This window comes from Haematobia irritans, chromosome 4 (genome assembly GCF_050003625.1).
Source record: "Haematobia irritans isolate KBUSLIRL chromosome 4, ASM5000362v1, whole genome shotgun sequence".
Lineage (NCBI taxonomy): Eukaryota > Metazoa > Arthropoda > Insecta > Diptera > Muscidae > Haematobia > Haematobia irritans.
In genome coordinates this window covers 111,384,620-111,411,790 of record NC_134400.1, presented here as the reverse complement: position 1 = coordinate 111,411,790, position 27,171 = coordinate 111,384,620, and the positions used below count along the sequence as shown (strand labels likewise).

The 27,171-nt window shown below is 34.8% G+C and overlaps 1 protein-coding gene across 1 annotated transcript in view; it reads right to left on the bottom strand.

The window, feature by feature from the left end:
* The window catches only part of st (ATP-binding cassette transporter scarlet), a 58,690-nt gene extending 38,489 nt beyond the window's left edge, over nucleotides 1–20,201 (bottom strand). The window contains exons 1-3 of the mRNA XM_075306213.1: nucleotides 19,794–20,201; nucleotides 3,246–3,295; nucleotides 2,963–3,099 (exon numbers count right to left, since the gene is read on the bottom strand). Coding sequence (XP_075162328.1) covers nucleotides 2,963–3,099; nucleotides 3,246–3,295; nucleotides 19,794–20,140 — 534 coding nt within the window. The 5' untranslated portion in view covers nucleotides 20,141–20,201. The remainder of the gene's footprint in view (nucleotides 1–2,962; nucleotides 3,100–3,245; nucleotides 3,296–19,793) is intronic.
* Nucleotides 20,202–27,171: the final 6,970 nt, after the last annotated feature.

Genomic DNA, 27,171 nt, shown 5'->3' with positions numbered 1-27,171 from the left:
TATGGAACTTGTACTAATTTCATAACCTCCCCTGGATTCCCTATAAATTTTAACTAAATCGGAGAAGTCCAGATTTTTTCATTACAATAAAAGTCGGGGAAATAGGAGATCTCCTGCTCCGGCCGAATTCGAAAAGGCAGGTACACCGCATTTATATTTTATAACCTCCTTCAAGGACCTCTGTAAATTTCAAGAAAATCCGAGAAGTTTAGTTTTTATACCCTTCAACACTACTGTGGTACAGGGTGTAATAAGTTTGTGCATTTGTATGTAGCGCCAAGAAGGAAAATCTGAGACCCATTTTAGTATACCGATCGTCTTAGAATTAAATTCTGAGTCGATTTAGCGATGTCCGTCTGTCTGTCTGTCTGTCTGTTCGTCTGTCTGTCTGTCCGTCTGTCTGTCTGTCCGTCTGTCTGTTGGTGTATTTTTGTGTGCAAAGTACAGCTCGCAGTTTTAGTCCGATTGTATTAAAATTTAGTATAGGGTCCTGTTTCGGATCCAAGACGATCCCTATTGATTTTGGAAAAATCGGTTCAGATTTAGATATAGCTGCCATATATATTTTTCACCGATCTGGTCATACTTGGCGTGTATATCAACCGATCTTCCTCAAATTCCGTACATCCAAATATTTTATGAGTCTCGAAAAACTTGCAAAATATCAGCCAAATCGGTTCAGATTTAGATATAGCTCCCATATATAACTTTCGTCCGATTTAGATTCATATGACCACAGAGGCCAAAGTTTACTACCGATTTTCGTGAAATTTAGCATAAAGAGTAGAATTGACGTTCTACCAATGCTTGGTAAATTTGATTGAAATCGGTTCAGATTTAGATATAGCTCCCATATATATCTCCCGTACTCAGGGCCAATTTTTTGCTCCGATTTAGTTGAAATTTTGCATGGGGAGTAGAATTAGCATTGTAACTATGCGTGCCAAATTTGGTTGAGATCGGTTCAGATTTAGATATATCTCCCATATATAGCTTTCGCCCGATTTGCACTCATATGACCACAGAGGCCAATTTTTAACTACGATTTAGTTGAAATTTTGCACAGGGAGTAGAATTAGCATTGTAGCTATACGTGCTAAATTTGGTTGAAATGGGTTCAGATTTAGATATATCTCCCATATATAGCTTTCGCCCGATTTACACTCATATGACCACAGAGGCCAATTTTTTGCTCCGATTTAGTTGAAATTTTGCACAGGAAGTAGAATTAGCATTGTAGCTATGCGTGCCAAATTTGGTTGAAATCGGTTCAGATTTAGATATATCTCCCATATATAGCTTTCGCCCGATTTACACTCATATGACCATAGAGGCCAATTTTTTGCTCCGATTTAGTTGAAATTTTGCACAGGGAGTAGAATTAGCATTGTTGCAATGCGTGCCAAATTAGGTTGAAATCGTTTCAGATTTAGATATAGCTCCCATATATATGTTTTTCTGATTTCGACAAAAATGGTCAAAATCCCAACATTTTCCTTGTAAAATAGCCACTGCTTAGTCGAAAAGTTGTAAAAATGACTCTAATTTTCCTAAACTTCTAATACATATATATCGAGCAATAAATCATAAATAAACTTTTACGAAGTTTCCTTAAAATTGCTTCAGATTTCAATGTTTCCCATATTTTTTTTTGTACTAACATTGTGTTCCACCCTAGTCCATTAGCCGATTTAAATTTTGAGTCTATAGGTTTTGTAGAAGTCTATCAAATTCTGTCCAGATCGAGTGATATTTAAATGTATGTATTTGGGACAAACCTTTATATATAGCACCCAACACATTTGACAAATGTGATATGGTATAGAAAATTTAGATCTACAAAGTGGTGCAGGGTATAATATAGTCGGCACCGCCCGACTTTAGACTTTCCTTACTTGTTTTAATATACGGCGGGGAAAATGGTGGCCCCCCTCCCCGGCCAAGTGTAGAACATTAAAATAAGGGATCTTTGTCTAGAAGACATCCCAATCGGAGAACTTAAGTCCCATTTTTAAAAATTCGGGCCAGATGGAGGTCCTCTCCCCGGCCATATTAAAAATCGTGAGGTACTGAATATTTTCAAAATTCGAAAAGGCAGGTACGCTACATTTATATTTTATAAACTCCTCCTACGACCTCTGTAAATTTCAAGAAAATCCGAGAAGTTTAGGTTTTTTTAATATACGGCGGGGAAAATGGTGGGCCCCCTCCCCTGCCAAGTGTAGAACAATAAAATAAAGGATCTTTGTCTAGAAGACATCCCAATCGGAGAACTTAAGTCCCATTTTCAAAAAATCGGGCCAGATTTAGGTCCTCTCCCCGGCCATATTAAAAATCGTGAGGTACTCAATATTTTCAAAATTCGAAAAGGCAGGTACGCTACATTTATATTTTATAACCTCCTCCCACGGCCTCTGTAAATTTCAAGAAACTCCGAGAAGTTTAGTCTTTTTTAAGATACGGCGGGGACCAAGTATCAAAAACTAAAATAGTGGATCTTTGTGTAGAAGCCATCCCAATCGGAGAACTCAAGTCCAATTTTCAAAAAATCGGGCCAGATGGAGGTCCTCTCCCTGGCCATATTAAAAATCGTGAGGTACTCAATATTTTCACCAGATGGCCACCCTCTACGTTCCCCGAAAATTGAATTGATGTGAATCGGTTTAGCCATTTCCGAGCTTATATAAAGTCACCCCGGTCACACGCAATTTAGTAAATTAATATTTACTACAGAAATTAAACTTATGATTCGATTAGACCATGGTAATAATTACAGCTCGACCGAATGTTTTTTAAACAAATGCATAAACACAACAATACCAATAATATTATAGTGACAAGACAAGATTTTTTTCAGTTAATCGGCCTCTTGACGCCGAAGACCGATTCGTGGCCGATTATCGATTTTTGGCCGAATGCCGAAGCCGATGCTTCGGTCGAGCTCTAGTAATAATTCACTTACCGAAAAATACATATGCTCCGAAACCGTTAAGTAGCCATTGAAGAGATCATCTTGATAGACAAAACCACTAATGCGATGCATAAACGGACCAATTCGTCTACCATTGATAAGGATGTCGCCTTGAACTACAGTTCCAGCTAAAGATAACAAAAACAAAACAAAAGTTTTATGTGCATTTAAGATTTGGTGAAATTCACATCACTGTTGTAAAAATTAGATCTGAGTTATCTCAGGCTTATCTAATCAGATTGTGCAGAACAAAAAGTGAAAGAGATTTACTAACCTGCTTGACGGTATGCAAGCACAGACATCAGAGTGGTTTTTCCCGATCCACTGAAAATAAAATGATAATTTTAAAATGTTACCAAGAGTTGTGAATTTGTCTTGTTTTTGTGCCATAGTAAAAAATCCCTTCAAAAACAATTTCAACAATTTAGATTAGTAACTTTGTTAGCATTATGTTATTCAAAATAAAAAAAAAGTGAGATAAGTCCAAAGTCGGATGGGGTCGACTGTATCATACCCTTCACCACATTGTAGACCAAACATATTTTTACTTCTACAAAATCTCTAGACTTCAGTTTTATATCGGCTAAAGGCTCAGGACGAAACACAATCTCAATAAAACAAGTAAGTGAAGTCTAAAATCGGGCGGAGCCGACTATATTATACCCTTCACCACTATGTAGACTCTCAACTACTTCAAATTTGCTGGGAGCTATATAAAGGTTTGCATTTCCAGATACATATCCTTTTAATGGAGACAATTTTTTGTACTTTTACAAAAACTCTAGAATTACAATTTAAATCGGCTAACGCCCTGGGATGAAACACAATGTTAACATAGTAAAAAAATATGGGAAATATGAAGCGAGAGAAATTTTAATACAATTATACAAAAGAGTATTTATGATTTATCAGGTGATACATATGTATTCGAGATATAGGGCAATTTTTGATACTTAGCAGTGGCGACTTTACAGGGATATTGGTTAGATCCCGCCAAGATATATGGTCAAGTGTGGGTTGTGATATATTATTTGGTTAAGTCGGGCGACTTGGAGCCTTATTTAAAACCCAACCGTTCTGTGGAAATTCTGGCATTACAGTATATATGACTAAGATATGGGGAAATCATCACAGAATTTTGTGTAAAGTGTGGGAGTTTGGCCATATTTGTATAAACCCGAATATATTAAATATATTCTCTGTGGAAACTATCCAGTCAATTGGAGGAAAATCTCATTGAAAATGGGTCTAAAATATGAAACAGTCTACCATATTTCCCCAACTCTGGTGTACGTATATATGGCAGCTATATATAATTTGAACCGATTGTGACTAAATTTGACATGCATAGTTAGTATAATAATTCTGCAATCTGTGCAAAATTTCACGTAAATGGAGTATAACTATAGCCTCCGTGATCATATGAGTGTAAATCGGGCGAAAGATATATATGGGAGCTATATCTAAATCTGAACCGATTTCAACCAAATTTGACACACTTACCGATACTATTAAACGTACTCATTGTGCAAAATTTGAAGCAATTCTGGGCAAAATCTGGATTTTGAGGCCATATAAGTTCAAATCGGACGAAAGATATATATGGGAGCTATATCTAAATATGAACCGATTTTAACCAAATTTGGCACATATAACGAAACCGTTAAACGTACTTCTCGTGCAAAATTTGAAGCAAGTCAGTGCAAAACTCTAGCTTTTGAGGCCATATATGTGCAAATCGGACGAAAGCTATATATGTGAGCTATATCTACATCTGAATCGATTTCAATCAAATTTAGCAAGCATTGGTAGAATGTCAATTCTACTCTCTGTGCAAAATTTCACGAAAATCGGTAGTAAACTTTGGCCTCTGGTGCCATATGAGTCTAAATCGGACGAAATATATATATGGGAGCTATATCTAAATCTGAACCGATTTGGCTGATATTTTGCAAGTTTTTCGAGACTCATAAAATATCCGGATGTACGGAATTTGAAGAACATCGGTTGATAAACACGCCAATTATGACCAGATCGGGGATAAATATATATGACAGCTATATCTAAATCTGAACCGATTTTTTCCAAAATCAATAGCGATCATCTTCGTTCCCCAAAACGACCCTGTGCCAAATTTGAGGACGATCGGACTTAAACTGCGACCTGTACTTTGCGCACAAAAATACATGAACAGACAGACAGACGGACGGACAGACAGACAGACAGACGGACATCGCTAAATCGACTCAGAATTTAATTCTAAGACGATCGGTATACTAAACGATGGGTCTCAGACTTTTCCTTCTTAGCGTTACATACAAATGCACAAACTTATTATACCCTGTACCATAGTAGTGGTGAAGGATATAAATATGGGAAACATTTAAATCTGAAGCAATTTTAAGAAAACTTCACAAAAGTTTATTTATGATTTATCGCTCGATATATATGTATTAGAAGTTTAGGAAAATTAGAGTCATTTTTACAACTTTTTAACAAAGAAAATTTTGGTATTTTGACCATTTTTGTCGAAATCAGAAAAACATATATATGGGAGCTATATCTAAATCTGAACCGATTTCAATCAAATTTGGCACACATAGCGACAATGCTAATTCTACTCCCTGTGCAACATTTCAACTAAATCGGAGCGAAAAATTGGCCTCTGTGGTCATTTGAGTGTAAATCGGGCGAAAGCTATATATGGGAGCTATATCTACATCTGAACCGATTTCAACCAAATTTGACACGCATAGCTACAATGCTAATTCTACTCCCTGTGCAAATTTTCAACTAAATCGGAGCAAAAAATTGGCCTCTGTGGGCAAATGAGTGTAAATCGGGCGAAAGCTCTATATGGGAGCTATATCTAAATCTGAACCGATTTGGCTGATATTTTGCAAGTTTTTCGAGACTCATAAAATATTCGGATGTACGGAATTTGAGGAAGATCGGTTGATATACACGCCAATTATGACCAGATCGGTGAAAAATATATATGGCAGCTATATCTAAATCTGAACCGATTTTTTCCAAAACCAATAGCGATTGTTTCTGTCCCAAGAAACGGCCCTCTGCCAAATTTGAAGACGATCGGACTTAAATTGCGAGCTGTACTTTGTGCACAAAATTACATATACAGACAGACGGACGGACAGACAGACAGACGGACATCGCTAAATCGACTCAGAATTTAATTCTAAGCCGATCGGTATACTAAAAGATGGGTCTATGACCACTATTTCTTGGCGTTACATACAAATGCACAAACTTATTATACCCTGTACCACAGTAGTGGTGAAGGGTATAAATATATGGGAAATATAAAAACCTAGAGGCATTGGGCTAAATCTCTCCACCAAGATAAGTGGTCAATTGTAGGTTTTCTGAACATGTTTAGCCACATCGGACGAGATTTACACAAGCCGGAACCTAAACCCTAACCGATTTTTTTGAAAGTCTGGGGAAAACATCACTGACGTTATGTGTAAATTTTTTGTAAATTATTAATTCTACTCTCACTGTAAAAATTCGAGTAAATCGAATATAAATCTAAATCACGCGAAAGATGGAAACTACATCAAAATCTTAATCGATTTGACCAAATTTGGCATACTTGACATTACCATCAATTTTACTCCTTGTACATAGTTTGAAGCAAATCTAGTCGAAAATCTGGTCTCTGGGGCCAATTAAATCTATATCGGTTGAAAGATATATATCTAAGTCTGTACCGATTTCAACCAAAATCAGCATGCATAGCTAGAATTTTAATTCTACATCTTTTGCTAAATTTCACGAAAATTAGGGTAAATCTTTGGCCTGTGTGGTCATATGAGTGTAAATCGGGCGAAAGATATATATGGGAGCTATATCTAAACCTGTCATGATGGCAAATGTTCGATGGGAGAATTTCAAGGGTAGTAACGACACCAAGCAAATATGGCCCCATTTAAACTTAAACCGCACACTAGATATGCTAGTGTTCTCGAGACGCCAGATATCACTCCTGATATCTGCTATAACGGGTCGCTGCCTGATAGGCGATTTTGCAAAAACTATTGGCGCGAAGTATAATGACTATTGTATGAGCTGTCATGATGCGGAGGAAAAAGAATCAATTAAACACCTCTTGTGTGAGTGTCCTGCATTTTGTGTAAAGCGCAAGCAACTTTTAGGGGCATATACCTTCAGATTACTGGCGGATCTGGAAAACGTTAACTTAAGCAGTCTGCTAATATTTTTGGAACAATCTGGTTGGTTCAGCGAAGAAAAATAATCGAGAAGGTTCAGCGGTTAAAACTAGAAGTGTCCATATGTAATAGGCACTTTTAGTTAATGTGGTATCACAATGGACTAAATAGTGTAAGTGAGCCTGAATCTTAATCGGGCTGCCACTTTAACCTAACCTAACCTATATATAAACCTGTATCGCTTTCAACAAGTATATACGGCCGTAATTCGGCCTGACCGAATCTTATGTACCTTCGCAATGAATGAAATTTACTCTTCCAAGAGGCTCCAAAACCAAATCTCGGGATCGGTTTATATGGGTGCTATATATGATTATGGACTGATATGGTCCACTTTTGGCATGGCTGTTAAATATCATATACTACCATCACGTACCAAATGTCAACCAGATCGGATGAATTTTGCTTCTCCAAAAGGCACCGGAAGTCAAATCTGGGGATCGGTTTATATGGCGCCTATATAATTATGGACTGATATGTACCAATTCCTGCATGGTGGTTGGATACCATATACTAACATCACGTACCAAATTTCAACCGAATCGGATGAATTTTGCTCTTCCAAGGGGCTCCGGAGGTCAAGTCTGGGGATCGGTTTATATGGGGCCTATATATAATTACACTAGGTCACAAATAACAAAATTTTCTCTGTGATTTGTTTCTAGCATAATTTTTATACCTTCCATCATAGGATGGGGGTATATTAACTTTGTCATTCCGTTTGTAACACATCGAAATATTGCTCTAAGACCCCATAAAGTATATATATTCTGGGTCGTGGTGAAATTCTGAGTCGATCTAAGCATGTCCGTCCGTCCGTCCGTCCGTCTGTTGAAATCATGCTAACTTCCGAACGAAACAAGCTATCGACTTGAAACTTGGCACAAGTAGTTGTTATCGATGTAGGTCGGATGGTATTGAAAATGGGCCATATCGGTCCACTTTTACGTATAGCCCCCATATAAAGGGACCCTCAGATTTGGCTTGTGGAGCCTCTTACAGAACCATATTTCATCCGATCCGGCTGAAATTTGGTATATGGTGTTGGTAAATGGTCTCTAACAATCATGCAATAATTGGTCCACATCGGTCCATAATTATATATAGCCCCCATATAAACCGATCCCCAGATTTGGTTTGTGGAGCCTCTAAGAGAAGCATATTTCATCCGATCCGGCTGAAATTTGGTACATGGTGTTGGTATATGGTCTCTAACAATCATTCAAAAATTGGTCCACATCGGTCCTAAATTATATATAGCCCCCATATAAACCGATCCCCAGATTTGGCTTGCGGAGCCTCAAAGAGAAGCAAATTGCATCCGATCCGGCTGAAATTTGGTACATGGTATTGGTATATGGTCTCTAACAACCGTGCAAAAATTGGTCCACATCGGTCCATAATTATATATAGCGCCCATATAAACCGATCCCCAGATTTGGGTTGCGGAGCTTCAAAGAGAAGCAAATTGCATCCGATCCGCCTGAAATTTGGTACATGGTATTGGTATATGGTCTCTAACAACCATGCAAAAATTGGTCCACATCGGTTCATAATTATATATAGCCCCCATATAAGCCGATCCCCAGATTTGGCTTGCGAAGTCTCCAAGAGAAGCAAATTTCATCCAATCCGGTTGTAATTTTGAACATGGTGTTAGTATATGATCTTTAACAACCGTGCCAGAAGTGGTCCATATCGGTCCATAATTATATATAGCCCCCATATAAAACGTTCTCCAGATTTGACCTCCGGAGCCTCTTGGAGGAGCAAAATTCATCCGATCCGGTTCAAATTAGGAACGTGGTGTTAGTATATGGTCGCTAATAACCATACTAAAATTGGTCCAATCACACAAAAATTGGTCCATATCGGTTCATAATCATGGTTGCCACTAGAGCCAAAAATAATCAACCAAAATGTTATTTCTATATATATTTTCAAAATTTTATATCTATAGAAAATTTTGTTCAAATTTTATTCGGTTCATAATCATGGTTGCCACTCGAGCCAAAAACAATCTACCAAGATTTTATTTCTATACAATATTTTTTTTCAAAAGTTTATTTCTATAGAAAATTTTGTCAAAATTTTTATTTCTGTAGAAAATTTTGTGAAAATTTTATTTCTATAGAAAATTTTGTTAAAATTTTATTTCTGTAGAAAATTTTGTCAAAATGTTATGTCTACTTTGTCAAACTGAATTGTATACGTATTGGATCGATCTTTTTTGATTTAATATATACCACGTATGGACTTACATACAATTTAGAAGGTGGTGTTAGGAGGTTTTAAGATACCTTGGCATCGGCAAGCGTTACCGCAACTTAAGTAATTCGATTGTGGATGACAGTGTTAGAAGAAGTTTCTACGCAATACATGATGGAGGGTACATAAGCTTCGGCCTGGCCGAACTTACGGCCGTATATACTTGTTCCCATTGATTTTGACCTACTAAACACGAAAATGAGTTTTAAAAAATTTTCTGTCGATTGGTTTTCGAGATACAAATTTTTGAACTTTTTTTAATTTTCAGAGGTACACTTACAATTTTGAGCATATCTTTCGTCTTGTTTGACCTATTTGATCCTAGTGCTACTCAAATTAAAGAAAATTGTGCCGTCTACAACTCATTCTCAGAAAATTTTCAAATCGGGTAAGTAGTTTGGATGTTGGCGGCTTAAAAAGTTAAAAACGGCGTTTTTTAGTAAAAATGTGTTTTTTAGTAAAAAACATATAAAAATTCATATAAAACAAAAAACACGAAGCAATTTTGGTTTTTTGCGTATAGTTGAAATTTTTACAAAGAAAATAAGCCCTTACTTAACAACAAATAGCGGACTTATAATTTTGGTAAAGTAAAGTGGTAAAAGACCGAAAAGACCAAATCAACGCCCTAAAAAATGAGTAGAAACAAAGATATAACTGTACATTTTATGCCATGTGGAAAACAGCGTTGATGCGTTGATTTGGTCTTTTCGGTCTTTTACCGTTTTTTAAATTTTTTAAGCCGCCAACATCCAAACTACTTACCCGATTTGAAAATTTTCTGAGAATGAGTTGTAGACGGCTCAATTTTCTTTAATTTGAGTAGTAGTAGGATCAAATAGGCCAAAGAAGACGAAAGATATGCTCAAAATTGTAAATGTACCTCCAAAAATTAAAAAAAAACAAGTAAGGAAAGTCTAAAGTCGGGCGGGGCCGACTATATTATACCCTGCACCACTTTGTAGATCTAAATTTTCGATACCATATCACATTTGTCAAATGTGTTGGGTGCTATATAAAAAGGTTTGTCCCAAATACATACATTTAAATATCACTCGATCTGGACAGAATTTGATAGACTTCTACAAAACCTATAGACTCAAAATTTAAGTCGTCTAATGGACTAGGGTGGAACACAATGTTAGCAAAAAAATATATGGGAAACATTGAAATCTGAAGCAATTTTAAGGAAACTTCGCAAAAGTTTATTTATGATTTATTGCTCGATATTTATGTATTAGAAGTTTAGGAAAATTAGAGTCATTTTTACAACTTTTCGACTAAGCAGTGGTGATTTTACAACGCACGCATAGCAACAATGCAAATTCTAGGGATCGTCTTTGAGCCGAAACAGAACCCTATACCAAATTTTAGGACAATCGGACTAAAACTGCGAGTTGAACTTTGCACACAAAAATACATCAACAGACAGACAGACGGACAGACAGACAGTTGGACATCGCTAAATCGACTCAGAATTTAATTCTAAGACGATCGGTATACTAAACGATGGGTCTCAGACTTTTCCTTCTTGGCGTTACATTCAAATGCACAAACTTATTATAACCTGTACCACAGTAGTGGTGAAGGGTATCAAAATATGTGAAACATTTAAATCTGAAGCAATTTTAAGGAAACTTCGCAAAAGTTTATTTATGATTTATCGCTCGATATATATGTATTAGAAGTTTAATAAAATTAGAGTCATTTCTACAACTTTTCGACTAAGCAGTGGCGATTTTACAAGGAAAATGTTGGTATTTTGACCATTTTTGTCGAAATCAGAAAAACATATATATGGGAGCTATATCTAAATCTGAACCGATTTCAACCAAATTTGGCACGCATAGCAACAATGCTAAGTCTACTCCCTATGCAAAATTTCAACTAAATCGGAGTTAAAAATTGGCCTCTGTGGTCATATGAGTGCAAATCGGGCGAAAGCTATATATGGGAGATATATCTAAATCTGAACCGATTTCAACCAAATTTGGCACGCATAGTTACAATGCTAGTTCTACTCCCCATGCAAAATTTCAACTAAATCGGAGCAAAAAATTGGCCCCTGTGGGCAAATGAGTGTAAATCGGGCGAAAGCTATATATGGGAGCTATATCTAAATCTGAACCGATTTGGCTGATATTTTGCAAGTTTTTCGAGACTCATAAAATATTCGGATGTACGGAATTTGAGGAAGATCGGTTTATATACATGCCAATTATGACCAGATCGGTGAAAAATATATATGGCAGCTATATCTAAATCTGAACCGATTTTTTCCAAAATCAATAGGGATCGTCTTTGAGCCGAAACAGGACCATATACCAAATTGTAGGACAATCGGACTTAAACTTCGAGCTGTACTTTGCACACAAAAATACACCAACAGACAGACAGACGGACAGACAGACAGACGGACAGACAGACAGACGGACATCGCTAAATCGTCTCAGAATTTAATTCTAAGACTATCGGTATACTAAACGATGGGTCTCCGACTTTTCCTTCTTGGCGTTACATACAAATGCACAAACTTATTATACCCTGTACCACAGTAGTGGTGAAGGGTATAAAAATATGCTAGAACCAATTCACAATCCGGCTGTTGGCTAGTGTTATGGACCGATTTCGACCAATTTTTGCATGGGTGTTTGAGACCATATATTAACACCACGTACCAAATTTGAACTGAATCAGATGAATTTTGCTCCTCCAAGAGGCTCCGGAGGTCAAATCTGGTGATCGGTTTATATGGGGGCTATATATAATTATGGACCGATGTGCTTGGTTGTAAGAGATCATATGCTGACACCTTGCACCAAATTTCATCCGGATCGGATGAAATGTGCTTCTCTTAGAGTCCCCGCAAGCCAAATTTGGGTCCGTTTATATGGGGGCTATACGTAAAAGTGGACCGATATGGCCCATTTGCAATACCATCCGACCTACATCAACAACAACTACTTGTGCCAAGTTTCAAGTCGATAGCTTGTTTCGTTCGGAAGTTAGCGTGATTTCAACAGGCATGCTCAGATCGACTCAGAATTTCACCACGATCCAGAATATATATACTTTATGGGGTCTTAGAGCAATATTTCGATGTGGTACAAACGGAATGACAAAGTTAATATACCCCCATCCTATGGTGGAGGGTATAAAAAGGCCGATTAAATACGTATATAATTAAGTTTAAAGTTTCTATAGAAATAAAATTTTGACAAAATAAAATTTTGACAAGTAAAATTTGGAAAAAAATTTTCTATAAAAATAAATTTTCTATAGAAATAAAATTTTTACAAAATTTTCTATAGAAATAACATTTTGACAAAATGTTCTATAGAAAAACATTTTATATTTCATGTTAGCCTGATACCGAAACAGGCAATTGGCGTCCAAATGCATTATATCTAATTATACAATTATTTTTCGAGCTTTATGGACAGATATATATATAGGTTTATTCGCCCGAACCGAAACATGTACAGTCCAGGCGTGTATAGATTTGTATCTGGCATTTTCTTTTCAATGGCTCTATTAATCATGTTCCTTAATCTATATCTGTCCATACAGCTAGAATAATTTTATAATTAGATATAATGTATTTGGACGCCAATTGCCTGTTTCGGTATCAGGCTAACATGAAATATAAAATGTTTTTCTATAGAAAATTTTGTCAAAATGTTATTTCTATAGAAAATTTTGTCAAAATTTTATTTCTATAGAACATTTTTTCCAAAATTTAATTCTATAGAAATTTTTTTTTCCAAATTTTACTTGTCAAAATTTTATTTCTATAGAAACTTTAAACTTAATTATATACGTATTTAATCGGCCTTTTTATACCCTCCACCATAGGATGGGGGTATATTAACTTTGTCATTCCGTTTGTACCACATCGAAATATTGCTCTAAGACCCCATAAAGTATATATATTCTGGGTCGTGGTGAAATTCTGAGTCGATCTGAGCATGCCTGTTGAAATCACGCTAACTTCCGAACGAAACACGCTATCGACTTGAAACTTGGCACAAGTAGTTATTATTGATGTAGGTCGGATGGTATTGCAAATGGGCCATATCGGTCCACTTTTACGTATAGCCCCCATATAAACAGATTCCCAAATTTGGCTTGCGATTGCTCTAAGTGAAGCAAATTTCATCCGATCTGGCTGAAATTTGGTACATGGTGTTTGTATATGGTCTCTTACAACCAAGCACATCGGTCCATAATTATATATAGCCCCCATATAAACCGATCACCAGATTTGACCTCCGGAGCCTCTTGGAGGAGCAAAATGCATCTGATTCAGTTCAAATTTGGTACGTGGTGTTAATATATGGTCTCAAACACCCATGCAAAAATTGGTCGAAATCGGTCCATAACACTAGCCAACAGCCGGATTGTGAATTGGTTCTAGCATATTTTTATACCCTTCACCACTACTGTGGTATCGGTCCACTTTTACGTATAGCCCCCATATAAACGGACCCCCAAATTTGGCTTGCGATTGGTCTACGAGAAGCAAATTTCATCCGATTCAGCTGAAATTTGTTACATGCTGTTGGTATATGTTTTCTAATGACCATGCAAAAATTGGTCCACATCGGCCCATAATTATATATAGCCACCATATAAACCGATCCCCAGATTTGACCTCCGGAGCCTGTTAGAGGAGCAAAATTCATCCGATCTGGTTGAAATTTGGTACGTGGTGTTAGTATATGGTCTCTTACAACCATGCAATAATTGGTCCATATCGGTCCATATCGGTCCATAATTATATATAGCCCCATATATATCGATCCCTAGATTTGTCCTCCGGAGCCTCTTGGAGGAGCAAAATTCATCTGATCCTGTTGAAATTTGGAACGTGGTGTTAGAATGTGGTCTCTAACAAACACGCAAGAATTGGTCCATATCGGTCCATAATTATATATAGCCCCCATATAAACCGTTCCCCAGATTTGATCTTCGGAGCCTCTTGGAGGAGCAAAATTCATCCGATCCGGTTGAAATTTGCAACGTGGTGTTAGTATAAGGCCGCTAATAACCATGCCAAAATTGGTCCATATCGGTCTATATTTATATATAGCCGATCCCCAATCACACAAAAATTGGTCCATATCGGTTCATAGTCATGGTTGCCACTCGAGCCAAAAAAAAACTACCCAAATTTTGTTTTTATAGAAAACATTGTCAAAATATTATTTCTATAGAAAATTTTGTCAAAATTTTATTTCTATAGAAAATTTTTTCCAAAATTTATTTCTATAGAAATTTTTTTTCCAAATTTTACTTGTCAAAATTTTATAAACTTAATTATATACTAATTTAGTCGGCCTTTTTTAGTTTAATATATACCACGTATGGACTATGTGGTATATATTACGGTGTTAGGAAGTTTTAAGATACCTTGCCATCGGCCAGTGTTACCGCAACCCAAGTAATTCGATTGTGGATGACAGTCTTCAGTATAAGTTTCTACGCAATCCATGGTGGAGGGTACATAAGCTTCGGCCAGGCCGAACTTACGGCCGTATATACTTGTTTTTTTTTTTTTTTTTTTGGGTGTCCTCCATGCATACAAAAGTTTCAGTCCCAGAAGACGAAAAAACCATGGTTTATGGTATCATACCATCTTTTTATTAATATACAATTGTTATCTCAGTGTGAACAAACATCATAATTACTTCTCACTAAAACATGAAATCATTTATCAATTGTGTGTGTTATTGTGATTACCCATAATTTTCATTTCAATCCATCAAATCCATGTAGACTTTAATGCCCCCATTTCTTTGGGTTCGTCAAAAGTTGGATTGTAGATTTATCACTCTTATCACAAGTACACTGTGATTAATAATTATTGCAACCAATTTCAGGTTGTAATCGTTTCTAAACTGCTCGTCTGACAGCATATTTATTAAAAAGTTGATTGAAGTTGAAAACTTTTTCAATTAAAAAATTAATTGATACTATTAACCTTTTAATCAAACTAGAAAAATTTAGTCAATTAAGTCAATGATTGACATCTTTAAATTTTCAATTAAAAAAATAATTGATACAATTAACTTTTTAATCAGACTCGGAAGAGTAAGACACTTAATTCTGGATATTTTTTTTAAATCTTAATTAAAAGAAATTGAAACTATGAATTTTTAAATAAAACTAAAAATTATTAAAAATAGTTATAGAAACTCATTGAAATATAGCGATTAAAAATGGTTTGGGTTTTCAATGAAAAAATTAATTGAATTTTGCTATTGAAATCAATTAATTTTTTAATCAAGAAATTTTTTGATACCCAATTAAATCTGTGATTGATACTATCATTTTCATGATTGAAGATATTTCAATAAAAAAATTAATTGGATCAATTAATTTTGTGATTGAAACTGAAAAAAAAATTTTTTTGTGTGTTCCCATATTATTGCATCCCGCCAAAACAGTGGGCGAAAAACAAATGGTAACAACACGAAAAGCAAATTTCTGATCTAAAAAGTGAAGGTCGCTCCCATACACACAAAAAAATGTCACGAAAAATTTTCCAATTAAAATTTTAATTGAGTTTTAAAAAAAAATATTCAATTAAAAATTTAATTGATTCAACAAATTTATTAATTGAAACAAAAATCAATCACAAAAATAATAGTATCAATTAATATTTTAATTGGAACAATTAACTTTTTAATTGACCTTCAATTAATTTTTTAATTGGCACTATCATTTCTGTGATTGAAGACATTTCAATTAAAAATTAATTGGATCAATTAATTTCGTGATTGAATCAGAAAAAAATTTTTTTGTGTGTAGAAAACTTGTTCGTGACCTGAACGAATACAATGCATAAAAAAAATAAATTAAAGCTCATCGATGCACAAAAAAGCTAGATTGGAAAAAGCCAAGGGATCGCTTTGTTGTAAAAATGACTCTAATTTTCCTAAACTTCTAATACATATATATCGAGCAATAAATCATAAATAAACTTTTTTGAAGTTTCCTTAAAATTGCTTCAGATTTCAATGTTTCCCATATTTTTATACCCTTGACCACTACTGTGGTACAGGGTATAATAAGTTTGTGCATTTGTATGTAACGCCAAGAAGGAGTAATCATAGACTAACCTTTTAGTATACGGATCGGCTTAGAATAAAATTCTGAGTCGATTTAGCGATGTCCGTCTGTCTGTCTGTCCGTCTGTCTGTCCGTCTGTCTGTCTGTCTGTTGATGTATTTTTGTGTGCAAAGTACAGCTCGCAGTTTTAGTCCGATTGTCCTAAAATTTGGTATAGGGTCCTGTTTCGGCTCAAAGACGATCCCTATTGATTTTGGAAAAAATCGGTTCAGATTTAGATATAGCTGCCATATATATTTTTCACCGATCTGGTCATAATTGGTGTGTATATCAACCGATCTTCCTCAAATTCCGTACATCCGAATATTTTATGACTCTCGAAAAACTTGCAAAATATCAGCAAAATCGGTTCAGATTTAGATATAGCTCCCATATATAGCTTTCGCCCGATTTACACTCATTTGCCCACAGAGGCCAATTTTTTGCTCCGATTTAGTTGAAATTTTGCATAGGGAGTAGAATTAGCGTTGTAACTATGCGTCCCAAATTTGCTTGAAATCGGTTCAGATTTGGATATATCTCCCATATAAGGCTTTCGCCCGATTTACACTCATATGACCACAGAGGCCAATTTTTAACTCCGATTTAGTTGAAAGTTTGCACAGGGAGTAGAATTAGCATTGTAGCTATGCGTGCCAAATTTGGTTGAAATCGGTTCAGATTTAGATATAGCTCCCATATATATGTTTTTCTGATTTCGACAAAAATGGTCAAAATACCAACATTTTCCTTGTAAAATCGCCACTGCTTAGTCGAAAAGTTGTAAAAATGACTCTAATTTTCCTAAACTTCTAATACATATATATCGAGCGATAAATCATAAATAAACTTTTTCGAAGTTTCCTTAAAATTGCTTCAGATTTCAATGTTTCTTATATATTTTTTTGCTGACATTGTGTTCCACCCTAGTGCATTAGCCGACTTAAATTTTGAGTCTATAGATTTTGTAGAAGTCTATCAAATTCTGTTCAGATCGAGTGATATTTAAATGTATGTATTTGGGACAAACCTTTATATATAGCCCCCAACACATTTGACAAATGTGATATGGTATCGAAAATTTAGATCTACAAAGTGGTGCAGGGTATAATATAGTCGACCCCGCCCGACTTTAGACTTTCCTTACTGGTTTCTTACTAACATTGTGTTCCACCCTAGTCCATTAGCCGACTTAAATTTTGAGTCTATAGGTTTTGTAGAAGTCTATCAAATTCTGTCCAGATCGAGTGATATTTAAATGTATGTATTTGGGACAAACCTTTATATATAGCACCCAACACATTTGACAAATGTGATATGGTATCGAAAATTTAGATCTACAAAGTGGTGCAGGGTATAATATAGTCGGCCCCGCCCGACTTTAGACTTTCCTTACTTGTTTTTACTAACATTGTGTTTCATCCCAGGGCGTTAGCCGATTTAAATTTTAATTCTAAATTTTTGTAAAAGTACAAAAAATTGTTTCCAATAAAAGTATTTGTATCTGAAAATGCAAACTTTAATATAGCTCCCAGCAAATTTTAAGTAGTTGAGATGGTAACACAAATGTTTGTCTACATAGTGGTGAAGGGTATAATAGACTTTACTTACTTGTTTAAGATAATAAAGTTCTTAGAACCATTTTTGTTTTGTAAAATGTGTATAATTTAACGAAAATATTTGTAGGGAAAATTGTTTGGGAAAGTAGGGAACTTTTTTTGTCCTTGTAGGGTAAACCGAACATTTTCTCTGGAAACACTAACTATGAGCTATAGTCAGATTGAGACAAAGCACCCATAAACATGTACCCCTTAATTTTCTTAAATATGCAACTGCGGTTTATCTCCCAGACCTATATCAATGTTACCCCATAAATGCTTATGATTACTAATTCAGTAAGAGTGTTTTAGGGTATGATATAGTCGGCCCCGCCCGACTTTCTACTTTACTTAATTGTTTTTTAATTAAAAAGGCTTCAGCTTCAATAAAATTTTTAATTGCAAATAGTTTTGAGATATTTTTTTTTCTGTGTATAGATATTACTCAGTGAGAGGGGTCCCCTCTTAGACTAACTTGTTTACAGTGTTGTGAGAAATTTGAAATTCTGAATCAATCTACCGATGTCTATGTCCGTCTGTGAAATCACGTTCACTTCTGTACGAAACAAGCTATCAACTTAAATCTTGGCACAGGTAGATGTTATTGATGTGGGTTTGATGGTATTGCATATGGATCCCCAGATTTGATTTCCAGATTTTCCTGGAGGTGTAGATGTCATCTGATCCGGTAGAAATTTGTTACGTGATTTTGATATATGGGCCCCAAAAACCATGACCAATCGGAATTGGCTTATAGTGGCTTTTAATCTGTCTTTTTTGTCTAACTGTGTGGACTAACATACAATTTTTAAGACAATGTTCAGAAGGTTTAATATACCTTGCCATCGCTAACTGTTACCACAATCCAAGTAATTGGATTAAGGATGTCTTTACACACAAGAACATTTTTTCTGATTCAATCACAAAATTAATTGATCCAATTAAATTTTTAATTGAAATGTCTTCACTCACAGAAATGATAGCATCAACTAAAAAATTTATTGAAAGTCAATTAAAGAATTAATTAATCCAATTAAAAAGTTAATTTATACTATTAATATTTGTGACTGATTTTTGTTTCAATTAAAAATTTTTGAATCAATATAGTTTTTAATTGAATATTTGGAAGGCATTTCGTGAAATTTTTTTCTGTGTAGTAGAACTTTTCACACCTGACAGATCTTTCGGTCGTATATATTTATTTGTATGTATTTGCTTTGAAATACATTTTCTAACTTCAAAAACACTTCAGTTGTCCAAAAATTGCATTCCCTACTCTTCTTTCACTATATATCTTATGAAATAACGGTTTTCCACGGGCCACAAAGTGTAAGTATTCGAACCAACATTGGAGTAGAGCACAAAATGTAGTTGGCTGCGCCCAACCTCACCCTTTTCTTAGTCATTTTAACAATCTCTGATTGATATTTGATATTTCTTAGCACTCATCATAAACGAAGAAGTCGTAGGTTTCTTTTATGCGTTTTCAATCCACCACATCACATTTAAAGAACTTGTAGGTCTTCACTTCTTTTAAGCAAAATTTCACTATGAAAACACTCAGCCATACTAACACACATACACACACACCTTGAACCCATTAAAGCCATTAAATTTCCCGGTTGCACAGCACCCGTCGAATTATTAATGATCCTCTTCATGTTATACAAACTGGGCGTTGAACCATTTTGACCGGCCGTGTAGACACACAAATCGCGCCATACCAATGTTGCCCCCTGTTCCGAGGGTGACCATTTGTTGTAACTACGTAAGGGTAGACTACGTTCCGAACTGTTACGTTTTGAAAGTTCAACGACACCACTGGCAACACTTCCACTAGCACTACTGCCCCTATTCCCATGTAGGGTACTCAATTCATGTTGCTCCACTTTGTGGAGGGGGTCCTCCATTTCTATTAGACTATCCTCATTACTCATAGTTCTAGTGTATGTTTTCTTGAAACGTTTTCCCAAGCGTCTAACGAACTTAACGGCTATAGGGCTGGCGAGAAACTGTTTGAATTGTAATGCATTTTGGCTGAGATACTCTGCAAGAGCGACAAGATTCATTCACTCACTAGGTGTGTTTACTTCATGCTTCATTGTACTTAGATGTATGTGGCAGAGGTATTGGGACGATGGGTACATATGTAGATGTAGATCCCATTGATAAGTAGACCTTCTAATCAAATACCAGAACTCCTCGTACTTAATATCTAAATGTGAAATCTTCTATTTGGATTTGTACGATGTTTGTTGGTTAAATACATCGCAATATTCTGTTGAGTGACCACATTTTAAATATAACAAATAAGGAAAATTTTGGAAAAGTATACATTTCCAAAATTCTTCTTTGTTATAACAAAGAAGAAATAACACTTTGACACTTTTTCCATAGAAATAAAATTTTGTCAAAATTTTCTATAGGAATAAACGTTTTTATAAAATTTTCTATAGAAATAAAATTTTGACAAAATATTCTATAGAAAAATAATTTTGACAAAATTTTGAGATCACAACAAGAAAACAAGTAAGTAAAGTCTAAAGTCGGGAGGAGCCGACTATATTATACCCTTCACCACTATGCACCCTCAAAAAAAAATCGCTTCTTTAACATATGTTCCAAACATATTTTGCAGGAAGCACATATATTATTGGATACTGCCGAAACATTAATATGTTTGTTTTATGTGAACATATTATATGTTTGGAAGGATTTTGAGCCTAAAAATATTATATGCTTGGAAGAATTTTTCCCAAATACGATTGTGCTCATTCCCTAACATACTCGTAATTTTCACTTCCACGAAATATTTTAGTATTTGGCACCTTTTTCTGTAATACAAATAATGTTGAAGAAATTATTCACTTTTATAAATTTTTTAAATTTTACCTTTCGCCTGCACGGAGAATCGAACCGAGGACCATTCAGTTTGTAAGCCAACACACTATCCACTGGGCTACGTAGCTGTTATAGTCAACAGCAGATAATTATCGTTATACGTTATATTTATATAGCATAGTTTGCAGCGCCCACGAGCCCATGTAAACATAACATTATTTAACAGAGACATACATTTGTTTGCCACGTGGAGCAGTGGTTAGCATGTCTGCCTTGCATGCAAAGGGTCGTGGGTTCAATCCCTGCTCCGACCGAACACTTTTTTTTACACAACATAAAATGCTGCTCTCAAGGCGAAAACATATGCTGTTTGTTTTTCAAATGTCTATTCTCTTGGTTCCGAATGTCCATTCTCTTTATTCAAATTAAATAATATTTAGACTTAAGTATATAAAATTTTTGGCCTTATTTATGATAAGGCCAAAAACATACAAGCGGTTTCACAGAAATTGTTCTCTTTTGATTCTTTCGCTGTGTTATGTTGATATCTTTTGTCAACTCTCCCGATTTCCATCTCTTTTTCTTTCTCTATACTCTCTCTGTCGCTTTGAATAAAATATCACAAACATATGTATGTTTAGTCGAAATTTGTAAATTTATACATGTTTGCATTCACACATATGATTTTTATGAAACATTCATGCCCCAAACATAATATATTCTAACATATTAACATAGACGTCCCAAACATTTAGTGTTAGTTTAGGAACATTACATGTTTGCACTTAAACATATTGTGTTTTAAAATTGTGCCCGAAACACATTTTGTTTATATCGGAACATATGAAAAACATATTTTTCTAAGAGTGTGTAGACAAACATTTGTGTTACCATCTCAACTACTTAAAATTTGCTGGGAGCTATATAAAAGTTTGCATTTTCAGATACAAATACTTTTAATGGAAACAATTTTTTGTACTTCTACAAAAATTTAGAATTAAAATTTAAATCGGCTAACGCCCTGGGATGAAACACAATGTTAGTAAAAACAAGTAAGGAAAGTCTAAAGTCGGGCGGGGCCGACTATATTATACCCTGCGCCACTTTGTAGATCTAAATTTTCGATACCATATCACATCCGTCAAATGTGTTGGGGGCTATATAAAGGTTTGTCCCAAATACATACATTTATATATCACTCGATCTGGACAGAATTTGATAGACTTCTACAAAATCTATAGACTCAAAATTTAAGTCGGCTAATGCACTAGGGTGGAACACAATGTTAGTAAAAAAATATGGGAAACGTTTAAATCTGAAGCAATTTTAAGGAAACTTCGAAAAAGTTTATTTATGATTTATCGCTCGATATATATGTATTAGAAGTTTAGGAAAATTAGAGTCATTTTTACAACTTTTCGACTAAGCATTGGCGATTTTACAAGGAAAATGTTGGTATTTTGACCATTTTTGTCGAAATCAGAAAAAACATATATATGGGAGCTATATCTAAATCTGAACCGATTTCAACCAAATTTGGCACGCATAGCAACAATGCTAATTCAACTCCCTGTACAAAATTTCAACTAAATCGGAGTTAAAAATTCGTCTCTGTGGTCATATGAGTGTAAATCGGGCGAAGGCTATATATGGGAGATATATCTAAATCTGAACCGATTTCAACCAAATTTGGCACGCATAGTAACAACGCTAATTCTACTCCCCATGCAAAATTTCAATTAAATCGGAGTAAAAGATTGGCCACTGTGGGTGTAAATCGGGCGAACGATATATATAGGAGCTATATCTAAATCTGAACCGATTTCAACCAGATTTGGCGCACATAGCTACAATGCTAAATCTACTCCCTGTGCAAAATTTCAACCAAATTGGGCCAAAACTATGGCTTCTAGGACCATATTAGTCCATATCGGGCGAAAGATATATATGGGAGCTATATCTAAATCTGAACCGATTTCAATCAAATTCTGCACACTTGACTATACTACTAATTGTACTCTTAGTGCAAAATTTTAACCAAATTCGGCCAAAAATCTGGCTTCTGGGGCCATATAAGTCCATATCGTGCGAAAGATATATATGGGAGCTATACCTAAAACTGAACCGATTTCAATCAAATTTTGCACACTTGACTATACGACTAAGTGTTATGTTTGTACAAAATTTCAAGCAAATCGGTATAAAACTCTGGCTGCTGGGTCCATATTAGTGCATGTCGGTCGAAAGATATATATGGGAGCTATATCTAAATCTGAACCGATTTCTTCCAAAATCAATAGGGTTCTATTCCGAGCCAAAACACATGCATGTGCCAAATTTGAAGGCGATTGGACTTAAATTGCGACCTAGACTTTGATCACAAAAATGTGTTCACAGACAGACGGACGGACGGACATGGTTATATCGACTCAGGGACCCACCCTGAACATTATTGCCAAAGACACCATGTGTCTATCTCGTCTCCTTCTGGGTGTTACAAACATATGCACTAACTTATAATACGCTGTTCCACAGTATGGCGCAGGGTATAAATATGGGAAATATGAAGCGAGAGAAATTTTAATGCAATTGTACAAAAGAGATTTATGATTTTTCAGGCGATACATATGTATTAGAGATATAGGACAATTAGATAATATCTACAATTTTTGCTACTCAGCAGTGGCGATTTTACAAGGATATTGTTAGATCTCGCCAAGATATGTGGTCAAGTGTGGGTTGTGATATATTATTTGGTCTAGTCGGGCGACTTGGAGCCTTATTTAAAACTCATCCGTTCTGTGGAAATTTTGGCATTGCAGTGTGTAGGATATGGCTAAGATATGGAGAAATCATCACAGAATTTTGTGTAAAGTGTGAGAATTTTGGCCACATTTGTATTGTCTGAGGAAACTATCCAGTCAATTGGAGGAAAATCCCATAGAAAATGGGTCTAACATATGAAACAGTCTACCATATTTCCCCAATTCTGGTGTACGTATATATGGGAGCTATATACAATCTGAACCAATTTTGACTACATTTGACATGCATAGTTAGAATAATAATTCTGCTATCTATGCGAAATTTCACGTAAATTGGAGTATAACTTTGGCCCCCCATGGTCATATGAGTGCAAATCGGACGGGAGATATATATGGGAGCCATATCTAAATCTGAACCGATTTCAACCAAATTTGCCACAATTACCTATACTACTAAACGTACTCCTTGTGCGAAATTTGAAGCAAATCACGGCAAACCCCTGGAATTTGAGGCCATATAAGTTCAAATCGGACGAAATATATATATGGGAGCTATATCTAAATCTGAATCGATTTTGACCATATTTGGCACATACAATAGTATCGTTAAAAGTACCGCTTGTGCAATTTGACACACTTAACGATACTATTAAACGTACCCCTTGTGCAAAATTTGAAGCAAATCACGGCAAAACTCCGGCTTTTGTGGCCATATAAGTTCAAATCGGACGAAAGATATATATGGGAGCTATATCTAAATTTGAACCGATTTCAATCAAATTTACCAAGCATTGGTAGAATGTCAATGCAACCCTCTGTGCAAAATTTCACGGAGATCGGTAGTAAACTTTGGCCTATGTGGTCATAATAGTCTAAATCGGACGAAAGATATATATGGGAGCTATATCTAAATCTGAACCGATTTGGCTGATATTTTGCAAGATTTTCGAGATTCATAAAATATTTGGATGTTCCCATCGACTCAGAATTTAATTCTAAGCCGATCGGTATACTAAAAGATGGGTCTATGACCACTATTTCTTGGCGTTACTTACAAATGCACAAACTTATTATACCCTGTACCACAGTAGTGGTGAAGGGTATACATATGATTGAAGTACAAACCAACAACAAAAAACAAAACGAAATAAAATTCTGACAAAATTTTCTACAGAAATACAATTTTGAGAAAATTTTCTATAGAAATAAAATGTTGAAAAATTTTTGTATAGAAATAATTTGAAATAAATTTTCTATAGAAATAACATTTTGAGAATATTTTCTATAGAAATAAAATGTTGACAAAATTTTCTATAGGAATCAAATTTCAACAAAATTTTCTATAGAAATAAAATTTGGACAAAATTTTCTATAGAAATAAAATTTGGACAAAATTTTCTATAGAAATAAAATTTTGACAAAATTTTTATAGAAATAAAATTTGGACAAAATTTTCTATAGACATAAAATTTTAACAAAATGTTCTGTAGAAATAACATTTTGAGAACATTTTCTATAGAAATAAAGTTTTGACAAAATTGTCTATAGGAATGAAATTTCGACAAAATTTTCTATAGAAATGAAATTTTGACAAAATTTTCTATAGAAATATAATTTTGACAAAATTTTCTATAGAAATAAAATTTGGACCAAAATTTCTATAGACATAAAATTTTAACAAAATTTTCTATAGAAATAAAATTTTGAAAAATTTTTCTGTAGAAATAAAGTTTTGACAAAATTTTCTATAGAAATAAGATTTTGACTAAATTTTCTATAAAGATACAATTTCTATAGAAATACAATTTTGAGAAAATGTTCTATAGAAATAAAATTCTATCAAAATTTTCTATAGAAATAAAGTGTTGACATATTTTTCTAAAGAAATAAAAAAAAATTATTGAAATAAAATTTTGACAAAATTTTCTATGTAAATATAATTTTGACAAATTTTTCTATGGAAATAAAATTACGCAAAATAAGATTTTTTCTACATAGTATTACAATATTTATTCGAACTTATTAGACAAGAAAATTTAGGGAAGATTTGTGTTACTACTTTTTTGGTAAAATTTTCTCCCAATTTTGGTAGAGTTTTTTTTTTTTGGCTCGAGTGACAGCCGTGGTCATGATTATATATAGCCCCTAGTAAACCGATGAAAGGAATTGATTTCCGGAGCTGGTGCAAATTTCCTCTGGTCCAGTTGAAATTTAGTTCTTGATGTCAGTAACCACAACCCCAGTATTTCAGTTTTTATTAGAATTTTCTGCGCAATTCATGGTGCACTGAAAAAACAAGATGAAGGGATACTTTTAAGTTTTAGTTTTCCGTACTTGATTCTAGGAAACAAATTTTAATGTAATATTTGAACTCTTTTAAAGAGTAGGGTCAGGGAAGTCTGGCACAAAATCTGAAGTACTCCTTTTCACTCCATGATTTCCATATAAGTGTCCTTTACATTTCAAACACATCGGACAACTTGGTTTTCCGTTTATACACAGAAATAAGGTGAATAAGCTGGTGCAAAAATGGTCCGTCTTAAAACATCGTCGGGGAGAGGATGGTCCCTGTCCACCAATTTTTTAAGTATGTCCCTTATTCAAGTCGTTGGACACTTCTCCCGATTTTCTGTGAATTTCAAGCATTGTTTGTCAAGGGGACGTATCCTTCTCCTCAACATTCCTGAACAATAAGTATCATATTTCAACAAAATACAAAGTATCTAAGAAAACATTTTTCAAAATGTTGGCACGAAGAAGTTGCCTTTCTCGAACATTTACCGAAAAATAAAGCACCCTCTACGTTGCATGTTAATTTCAAAAATGTAAAGTAAAATTTAATTTTTATACCCTTCACCACTACTGTGGTACAGACTATAATAAGTTTGTGCATTTGTATGTAACGCCAAGAAATAGTGGTCATAGACCCATCTTTTAGTATACCGATCGGCTTAGAATTAAATTCTGAGTCGAGTTAGCGATGTCCGTCTGTCTGTCTGTCTGTCTGTCTGTCTGTATATGTAATTTTGTGCACAAAGTACAGCTCGCAATTTAAGTCCGATCGTCCTCAAATTTGGCATAGGGCCGTTTCTGCGGACAGTGACAATCGCTATTGGTCTCGGAAAAAATCGGTTCAGATTTAGATATAGCTGCCATATATATTTATCCCCGATGTGGTCATAGTTAGCGTGTTTATCAACCGATTTTCTTGAAATACCGTACATCCAAATATTTTATGAATCTCGAAAATCTTGCAAAATATCAGCCAAATCGTTTCAGATTTAGATATAGCTCCCATATATATCTTTCGTCCGATTTAGACTCATATGACCACAGAGGCCAAAGTTTACTACCGATCTTCG